At 44.4% G+C, this 10533-nt stretch overlaps 1 protein-coding gene across 1 annotated transcript; it reads left to right on the forward strand.

The window, feature by feature from the left end:
- The first annotated feature begins 490 nt into the window (after positions 1-490).
- Positions 491-5335, forward strand: ZBTB42 (zinc finger and BTB domain containing 42). The gene has a single exon (XM_018082930.3). It carries the CDS (start codon positions 570-572, stop codon positions 1995-1997), a length of 1428 nt encoding a protein of 475 aa, XP_017938419.2. The 5' UTR covers positions 491-569; the 3' UTR covers positions 1998-5335.
- The last annotated feature ends 5198 nt before the right edge of the window (positions 5336-10533 follow it).

Below are 10533 nucleotides of genomic sequence, written 5' to 3' on the forward strand. Positions count from 1 at the left end.
CGCGCCCCCCTCCCGCGGATCCGCCGCTCCAGCCGCCGCTGTTTTGTTGTGATTCGGTGCATAACGACTGAGGATAAAGTTTAAATGTGCGTGCGTCTGTGTGTGTGTGTGTGTGTGTGTGTGTGCGTGACGCGGAGAATATGCTTTATTAAAAGATGCCCCAAGTTAGCGTTGCTGGGAAGACAGCCTGGGAGTTTATGGTTTTTTCTTTTTCTTTTCGGGGTGTGTGTGTATGTGTGCTTTCCTCCGCTTAATTTTATTAAAGTGCTTATTGGGAGAAACAAAGGTTGGAGGGGCTGCTGCTTTACTAGCTTTTGTTTACTTACAATCAAGTTTTTCCTGTTCGGAGCAGGTGCGAAAGGATGAGAAGCATGTTGTGTTGGTTTTTTTTTTTTTCCCTCCCCCCCTTAATAAAACTATTACAGACAATTAACAGTAAACGTTATCTCCAAGGCTGTTTCTTTGGCTTGGGTTACCAAAAAGCCGATCTGTTTGTTACAGCTGCTAGGAGGCTTTAGTTTACAGTAGCATTCAAGTTTTTCCTGTTTTGAACAGGTTATGAAGGAAGAATGGAGTTTCCAGACCATAGCCGCCAGTTGCTGCAGTGTCTGAGTCAGCAGCGTCACCAGGGCTTCCTGTGTGACTGTACTGTTTTAGTTGGAGAAGCTCAATTCAGAGCTCACAGAGCCGTTCTTGCCTCTTGCAGTATGTACTTCCATCTTTTCTACAGGGACCAGTTAGACAAAAGGGATATTGTGCATCTGAACAGTGACATTGTCACAGCCCCTGCCTTCAGCCTGCTGCTCGAATTCATGTACGAGGGAAAGCTGGAATTCAACAGTCTCCCGGTGGAAGATGTGCTGGCTGCGGCGAGCTACCTTCACATGTATGACATTGTGAAAGTCTGCAAGGGCAAGTTGAAAGATAAAGAATTATGTCCGGAAGAGAAGATTAATGATGAGGCGGCTAGTTTGGAGAAAGCGGAGCATTTTCTAGACGCCGGAGTGCCCCTGGTCCACGAGTTTGACCCAGGAAACAAACAAAAATTCAGCGTTGCAGAATACGAGAGAGCAGCAGGCAAAGAAAAGGTCAGCAGTCACCCCGCCTGGTCCTCTGATCATATAAGTGTCAGCTCTGTGCCGACAGAGGCAGAACCGTGCGCCGCAGCAGCTGGAAAAACAAAGGCTAATGTCAATAGTTCCACAGGACCTTTGTCCCAAAGGTCTGTTAACCATCCCCTGGCTTCGAGTGATGTGGACTGTGCGCTGGATTTGTCTTTCAAGCCCGTGCCGGGGAGAGATTCTTTACACCCCTCCTATGTCTTTGGACAGCTGGCTTCCGACAGCCAGCAGCAGGGTACCGAGCCACTTGTTAAAGATGAACAAGACTTGCTGTCAGATCAGGAGGACAGTGAAGCCAGGAGTCCAGAGAGTCAGCATTTTGGGAATTCAGCCAAAAGCCTAGTGACAGGGTTAGGACACATGTTCGCGGGGAATGGCAGCTCTCATGCCCGAGAGGAGGATATAGATCAAGAGCGAGACGAGAGCGAGGACGACATGGATTCGTCGGACATCTCCTCGGGTGTCCTCGTGCCTCCCGGGCATATCTGCATTTGTCCCCTCTGTAGCAAGGTGTTCCCGAGCCCACACATCCTTCAGCTGCACCTGAGCTCTCACTTCCGTGACAAGGACGGCTCCCGGACCCGCCTGTCCCCCGACGGGTCAGTCCCCACTTGCACCCTCTGCGGAAAGACTTTTTCTTGCATGTACACGTTAAAGAGGCACGAGAGGACTCACTCGGGGGAGAAGCCCTACACCTGCGGCCAGTGCGGAAAGAGCTTCCAGTATTCCCACAACCTCAGCCGCCACGCGGTCGTGCACACCAGGGAGAAGCCCCACGGGTGCAAGTGGTGCGAGAGACGCTTCACGCAGTCTGGGGATTTGTACAGACATATCCGCAAATTTCATTGTGGCCTTGTAAAGTCCTTGGTTGTTTGAGATGTGTGATTTTTTTTTTTTTTTTTTTAAATATCCCCCCCAGCCCTTTTAAAACAAAACAGGAAAAAAAGGCAGCATCTGAATTTTAATTTTTCACACCCCCCCTTTCCTTTATTTTATTTTGGTGATATTCACTTCAGGTATATGATCTTTAAAAGATGCAGAGGTATACACTCCAGAGGCCTTTCAATGCAATCCTTCCACCTCTCCAACTACCACCTTCCCCTGCCACCCTCCCTACCCAGCACTGTCCTTTAGGTCTTCTCTTGCGCACCCATGTTACATTATTAATGTGAAATGATCTTAAGTAATTCTGCAACGATTTAGCATCTGTTTTCACACTGGAAGTACTTTCTTCGTGGTCAGGGTTTTGTTGGTTTGGTTTTTCTTTTTTTTTTTTCTTTTTTTTTTAGCTTGAAGAAAGATTATCAGCAAATTGCAGAGAAAAATTTGGATTCCTTTAAGCTCTCCTAATGCTCTCTGTGTGTTGCAGAGAATCATCTGAAGAGATGAACTATGATTTAAATACATTTTGGTGTAGAGAAACTTGTCCACACTTCTCAGAGTGAGCAGACGTACTTTTATTTTCTATGGCTAGACGAGACATTAAATTGGCCCAAATTTTAAAGGGGTTGAGGATTTCTGGCTGCGTCTTCAGTATTGTTCATTTTTTATTCTCTTTATTCCATTAGTGTAGTTCCACAGTTGGTCCTAAAATCTAAATGAGAAGTTTTTGCCTCGGGACTTGACTTAAATTTTCCCCTCCCACCCATTCTTCTCACTGGGCTTGACCTACTGAAAAGCTACTTCTGAGCATAGAATGTGGATGGAAAAACTCTTTCTGTCCACAGCGTATTCACTCCCAAAACGTTAAGGATGCACACTAAGACATACAAAAAAATCATACGATACGTGAATATTTTCATTCCCATATTGAAACCCAGAGGCTGATCCTGTCCCCCTTGGAGGGGACAGCAGCCCTAAAGTGGCCAAATACCCCTCCCAGTATCAGGCCCCTGGGGTTTCTTAGTTCAAACTGACTCATACCTTGTGTATTAGGAGATGCCCTGCTGTCTTGTCCAAAAAGTTTGCTGCCGTGCTAAAACAGCAGCATGAAATTATATTTTATTTTATTTTTTGTGAAGTTGGTGGATCCCTCTGAGCCAGATCGTGCAATCGCCGGTGTTTCGAAGGGGCAGCGTGAAGATGAACCGCTGGAGGGAAAGCATGGCCTAACTTTCTCCCCCGGGTCCCACCTTTTCAGGGGAAGTTTTTGGGGGTATTTTTAGGTGGAGTATTTTGTTTTAGGTTTTTTTTTTTTTTTCCTCTTAGTTTGTTTGAGGCTGCCTGTAACTATAGCCAGTTTTACTCCAGATAACTCAGTTTCTTGCCTAATAGAGCATCCTTTGGTCTGTGCATGTCGGCGGATATCAGATTATTCCCTTCCAGTCAAATTACCCATTCAAGGTACATGTACATGGGACTGAACTATAATAGTAATAATAATATCTGGGGGTTTTGAATGTCGTTCTGCTGCATTAGCGTTGCTTCACCAGCTTTCCTGACACTCCTGGAGTTGTTTTGTGAAACTTAAGCATTTATTTTAAAATGAATTTGAAGCACTGAGTTAGATTATTTTAAAAAGTTGTGCTTAAAATACTGTATTGTATCTTATGAAGAAAAAACTTCCCAATGCCCTTCCCCCTCTGGTCCAAAAACTGAGCACTACCTACATAAATAATATGGGATTGACTTTTTTTTTTTTTTAATAAGTACTTCCTCTTTTAAAGAAAATCAGGATATACTTGTTACAGCCTCTTCTTATTATTCATCTCTTAAACTATGAATGTACATGTAATGTGAAATTTTGCTTTTATTTATAGTTTTGGGTTTTGTTTTCAGTCTGATTTCTCAACTGTAAAATATTTTTGCTGAACTTGTTACATATGAAAGTTGTGGGAGAGTACTGTATCTTGAACATAAGTGGCTTTGGTACTGTGGTCTTATTCTACTTAATCAGTTTTTTCTTTTTTTCTTTTTTATTTTTGCTGTGATTGGAAATAGCACTGAACAAAATCTACTAAAATTAAGTTATTTTTCTTTCTACTAAAATTAAGTTATTTTTTTCTCCTGAAGATACTTGATATAGTATTTATTAGATTTTTTTTTGTTTTTGTTTTTGAAGTGGAATTATTACTGTTAATCTATTTCAAAACTAGTTAATTTACACTTCACTTTAAATTTTATAACAATGGGTTTTGCATGTTGAGCAACATGTAAAGAGTTTAATGTAGAGTCAGCATTACTGAAGCTGGTAATCTTAATTTTGCATTCTTGTGACACTTTTGTTTGCATTTCAGTCTTCAATTACTGTGTGTTTTTATTTTTTTAGAAGATCATAAAATAGGATGTGCCATAAGAACATCATTAGCGTATGGAGCAGGGAAAAGTTGAAACAAGTTTGTGTCTGATCTTAGTATAGAAAAAATTCATTAAACTGATGCTATGAGCATGCTCTGTACTGCAGTGAATATGGGGCAAAAGTTGTTTTTGTTTTGGTTTTTTTTTTAATAAGGAAAAAAAAAAAGACTTTCTCATTCTTGACTACATCATGAACACGCTGTTCTCATAGTCTGGTATTTGTGTTCCCACTCCTCATAGCTTGAATTTATAAAGTAAAGAAATGTTTGCACTTATTTTTGTTCTTAAGGTGACTTTTTTTGGCTATCTCTCTGTGTGTCTCTTATTTTTAAGTTGCAATAGCTTGGAGCATGTTTTCAAAATGGTTCATGGCTCTACGGAGAAGTACTAAAACATGGCACACTTAACACTTGTCTCTTCATAAACTATTTCTCTGTGGGGTGGTTGCTGTCTCCGTAGGGAACGGTCCTGCTCTGCATTTTAAACACTGGATTTGTCTTCTACTACAAACAAATACTGTGAAGTTAATGTAAAAAAAAAAAAATCATTGATATTTTTAATTGTTTTTAATCTTGGTGCAGTTCAGATTAAATATGTATATTTAAAGACACTAATTTTTGTGGGAGAGTTTTATAGTATACAGTATGTAGAGAAGCTATTGGAATGGAATATATTTTATAAAAATGTTCTATCACTGTTTTATAGTGAACTATTTTTCCTTCAGTGTTAGTGTAATATTGTTAGTCTAGATATGACAATCGCAGGAAGAGTGATTCAAGCTACTGTTAGCGCTTAGTTTTGCGTGGAGTTCTGTTTGCAACTGTATTGGTATGTGCTGTACAATGTGACAATCGTGACTAGGATTGTTGTCTTTATAAATTTACACAAAATAAAACGTGCTAGAATTGTAAGCTTGAGCCTCCTCCCCCCTTTAGTGGAAGGGGTGTGGTGTTTGGGGTTTTTTTATTCCACGTTAATATTTGTTATTATTTATAAATATTTTATAATTTGCTGCTTTTCTTATAATTATTATTATATATTTTAATAATTCCTTTCTTTTTCAGGGCCACGTGGAATTTTAGGCCTGTGAGGAGCTGCCATGTCTCAGTCAGAGCCTGACTGAGCATTTCCTTAGTCACTGGGCTGGACCTAAACCAGCACCACTTCTGCATTTTAACCAGAGTTACCGGGGATGTTTGAAGCGGCTCAGCTGTCCCTTGAGTGAGCTGTGTATCAGCCCTGCCCTGAGTGGTGCTGTGACAGCCACGGGTGGGTGCTGGTGGCCAGGTGACAAACCTGTGAATGCAGAGGTGATATGGTGGCCAAGGACAGCCCAACAAAGGCACTGGTGCCACCAGTGGGCTGATCCCAACACCTCATGGGCTAACTGGCATGAAGGGCTTCTCTTAAGTGCTGAATCTCTCCTAGCCTTGGCAGAGCTGAGGTCTGATCCACTCCTGCTAATGTCCTCCTTAAAACTTGGGCTGAGTTCAGCAGGAGCTGGGCTTGGGAGGAAGAAGGCACAAGCTGTCCTTGCCAGCTGCTGCTCAGGGGAGGACAATAAGCTGGTGTGCCTGTTTGCTGGTTTGTACCTGTACTGTGTGCACTGTATCTTGTGTTTCTTAATTATTTGGAAGTGAAGTATCCCAGAAGAATCAAACTGCCTCAAAATGTTGCTGGTGGAAGGGTGGGCAGGTTATAGTTAATGCTGGTGGGGAGGCACAGCAATCTCTCCCCTCCTGCTATCATGTAGCTGCTGCTTTGCAGTCATCTCAAAATAGGTGGTTATTTCTTTCCTTCAAGCATGTGTCCTTCCTTATAGATCCTGTGCCTCCATCCCCATCTGCAAGGAGGGCAGAAAGCTGCTGAAGATGCGTGGTGATCCTGCTGCAATGTGGTGAAGTGTTAGAAACTATAAATATTTATATTTTTTTAGTTTAGTTTTTTTTTTTTTTTTTTTTTTTAATTTCCACCCCTGAGAGATGGGTGTCCCTGCTAATTTGCAGCGATCTCTTTCCACTCTTTTCTGCTGTTTTGGATGTATGGAAGAATATTCGAAGGTGTTCTATCTCCTCCCTGCCCCAAAAAAGAATTACATAAATTTTACCCAAATCTGAATGCTGTGCTGGGGAAGGAGGAGGCAAAAGGCTTTTCTTTGAGGGCGAGGGTGCTCAGAAGGAAGCAGGCTTGAAGCTAAACCTGGGAGGTGGATGGCTTGCAAACAGACTATAAATAACCGTGAGTAGATTGAGGAGAGCAGCCCACATCTCCTCTGGCATGGGCATGCTGTGCCCATTTTCTTTGTTGATAGCAATTGCTAATGTGAATTCTGGCACTCCAAATCCTGATGCCTGTTGTTCTGATAACATAATTAAATCTTAGGAATGTGAAATATAAAAAGCTTTGAGAAGAAACCAGGCCACTAAGCGGATACTGGGGGGGGGGGGGGTGCAGGCTGTGTATGTACCAAATAAGCAATAGGATTGCTCTAGGCAGGATTCCCTGCCTTGCCAGCTCATGGCTATGTTGGGAGTGATCCTGCCCTTCCTTGTGGGAAAGGGGGTGACCCCTGGGAGCATCTGCTGTCCTAATCCCATGCTGCAAGGGCTGTCATCTTCCAGGATTACAGCATGTCATGGGCTCCTTAGGTAGGCAAGGGTCAGCCCTGCCAATGCCAGCAGTTTGGGTTCCTGCTGCCCTTGCAAAGCCTGGTTCTCCTTGGGATGAGTGTTGGGAAACATTTTTGTTTATTTTTAGCTTTTGTTTTGAAGTGCTAAGTGCCTTCTGGAGGTGGTCTGGCCTTGGTATGCACAGAGGTGGCTGGATTTCCAGGTGCATCTGGCTGTGTGTCATCAAATGCTGCTGTGCAGCTGAAGACCACAGAGAAATGGCTTTTTCCTAGCTTAGGTGATGGGGTCTGGGTTTGGACCCAGTGCCTCCCAAGCACTGAGGGAGGGTTCATGCTGATCCATGGGAGTGTCACCAGGTGAGGTCCCTGGTGCTGTTGGATCCTACATTGTTGGAAGCACTGCATGAGTAGATCTTATTTGTTGCTCAAATTAGATTCTTGCAAGTGAAATAGGCCTCCAAGCACGTTAATGAGGGAGGTCCCCCATGAGAAGGTGGAGGGGTAGAGCGGTCTTTATATTGCCCAGCTGGTTGGTAGTACTGTCACCTTCCAGTGCTTCCCTGGTGCTCAGGGTCAGACTGTGCCACCCTGAACTTCGCTTGCCCACGAGTGTCTTTCTGTGCTGTTCTGCTGAGCAAGGTGCACAGCAGAACATGAAACAGCAGCGGTTATCTGAGGGAATCAATGGCAGGGGTGACCCAGCAAAAACAGCCTATGTAGGGCAAAGCTGGGCTCAAGTCTAGCCTACTGTGCAGTTGGTGTGTGAATACACCTTGTCCTGCGAGGAGGAGGAGGAGGAGGAGGAATCACAAATGGAGCCACGACTGACTGCCTGGAGAACTCTTTATCTCAAATGATTTGATGTTTTGTGCTGGGGAGGACCCGGCTGGAAATGCTGCAGGTTGAGCAGCTTTGACCAGTGACACGTCTTGGAACAACTGAACTGAGGGATCCCAGTTTACTACTTTTCAGAGGTGGGATGAGCCGCTACAGAGAGATGCCGAGTGCTTTCCAAGCACACACCCTCTGTGTTTGTGCTGTAGCCCTACGCTCTTCCTGACACGCTCTTTTCATCACAGTTAAAAAAAATATTGCAGTTTAACAGGAGGAGAGTGAGCAAACACACTGGTTATTGTTACCTGTTTCCTGTTTGTTTTTCCCTCTTGTACAGCTGCTCACTTCTGTACACAGCTGGCTCCCCTGCCCTTTCAAAATGATGTGTTGCAGAAAACTGAAGTACTTGCCAACCTGGCTTTACAACAAAAACCAAACAACAAAACCAAACCCAACTACCCCTCACAACCCCCTGTTAATATTCTTGGGCCTTTGTACATCAGCCTCATATGTGCCCTACCCCACCTAGAGGAGTTTGGTACAGATGGGGATGAAGGCTGGTGCTACCACCAGCCAAAGCAGCCTGGGCCAGGCAGTGCTGCCAGTGTTTTTCAGTGGCAGAGAGTGGGCTCTGGCGTCCCAAGGGGTTTTGAAGGCTTTTCCCAAGGGGTTTTTAAGCAATATATGTTGTAGATGTCAGGATAGAATTGCTAGGAAAGGGATGGTATCAGTCTTAATAACATAGGAATTTGAGAAAACAAAGTTCAAATGACGACCTTATCCACAGGTTACTTATCCCTAGGGATAACTCAGCCCACACACTAGGTACTCTCTGTTCCCCAACCTTCTTTATCTCTCTCTCTTTTCTGTGCTATCCAGGTGGTGTTACGAACCATCTGCTGCAGTGATTCAGCAGAATCCATTTAGCGCTTTCCCAGAGAGGCCAGCATCTGCCAGGCAAGGGGGAGACCGTGGGGAAGCCCAGCACATCTGCCACTGTGTCTGCCAGCAAGGTCTGGGGTCAGCCCCCAACCTCCTCCGGGCCGCCCCGCGGGGCGCAGGTTGTGTGGGGGAGCACAGCGATCTTCACCCTCATCCTCGTGGCTTGTCTGGCTCGATCCGGGTGGTTAATTATCAAATGGCTGATTTGGCTTTGGAAGGGAAGGACTTCCTTCGCACTTTGTGGTGTTCTGCAGTGTCTGGCCAGTGTTTGGCAGGCACTGGGCTTCCTGGCTGGCACAAGATGGGAAAAACACGGTGCCATCTTCGTTCCCAAGGTCGTGCTGAGAGCAGTTGGACTCAAAAGCACCTGTGTATAAATACATGATCTCCAAGGTGGGGGCAATAAGGGGCTGGATTCCCCTGTGGGGCAATAAGGCAGCTCCAATCCAGGAGGATTTTGCAGAACAAATGCTGTGTGGGGGCAGAAAGGGTAAAGCCAGTTCTGTCTTGGGTATCTGGAATTCCTTGGTGTAGGAATTTGCCTTGGGGCAGTTCTTCGAGTGTGAGAATCGCTTGAATATTGTTCTGGGATGGGGGGAAGATGATCTTTCAGATAACATGGAGAATTTTGTTAGCAGTGCTGACTTCCCAACCTATTGGTAAGAGTCAAGCTAATGCTTGGCAGCAACTGCCAGCAAATACTGAGTATAAAGAGTAACTACCTGGCAGTGTTTTCAATGCCTGTACATATCTGAACCTCTGGCAGGAAACATAATAGATTTGGTGTTCAAAAATCCATCGCATCTGTGCAATCAGTAATGGCAATGAGCACAGAAAGAGGACCAGGAACATCACATTTCTCATGTACCGGAAGGTATCTTTATTTCATAGAGGGCCACTGACGTTTGGAGGAGCAGAAGCTGCTCTATCCCTCATTTTGTAAATTAGATAAAAATATCTTAGTTTTGTTGTACTAGGAGTAGTCACAGTGACTGGGGTTTCAACCCTTCTGATGTCTAATCAGCTGTCAGAAGAAGCTGTTTTCCTTGTAATCATTTCCTCAGAGACACTTTTACACATCTAACAATTTTGTTTCTGAAAATATTTTGTAAGCAAACCCTTTCACCATGTTGCTGTCAGAGGATATACACCAAATCCTTGGAAGAGGAGGGAAAGAGACCTTGTCTGGGCATCTGGTCTGCCCTGCTCCAGGGCAGTTTTACCTGACAAATATGTGTCTAACCTGCTTGTGAGAACCTCATCGGGCATTGTCTTGATGTCCACCTCTCCCTTAGCCTAGAAAACCCTTTTTTCCCCCCCTAATATCTAGTCCAGGTCTTATGATCTGATGTTTTACCTTTGCAGGTGGATAAGGATAAGGAAGGAGGCTCTACTAGCACTGTGATGACTGAGATGCAAAATGGGCTTATGTGGGGGACTGACCCAATTTATAAACTAGACCTGGATGCAGTCTTGGGCAAAGCAGCAGAGGAGCTTATTCTAAAGCCCCCTGGATGTTTTATTTCACAGCCAGTAAGATATAGGAAGCCCCAGGGTGTAAGCTGCTGTCTCTAGGTGGGTAGCATGAGAAATGGGCTGTTGTGTCAGTGCCTGCACAAGTGCCTTCTGTAAAATGCACAAGGTTAAGGCTGTTTGTTCTTCAGGACACTCTTAGGGACTGACCTCTGCTTGGCCAGCAGTAGGCTGTGT

The sequence above is a fragment of the Manacus vitellinus genome, unplaced genomic scaffold (genome assembly GCF_001715985.3).
Source record: "Manacus vitellinus isolate BGI_N305 unplaced genomic scaffold, ASM171598v3 scaffold_6_pilon, whole genome shotgun sequence".
Taxonomy (NCBI): Eukaryota; Metazoa; Chordata; class Aves; order Passeriformes; family Pipridae; genus Manacus; species Manacus vitellinus.

Bases quoted from the DNA above. Each gene is read 5' to 3' on its own strand.
- ZBTB42 (XM_018082930.3), top strand. From the start codon at position 570: ATGGAGTTTCCAGACCATAGCCGCCAGTTGCTGCAGTGTCTGAGTCAG.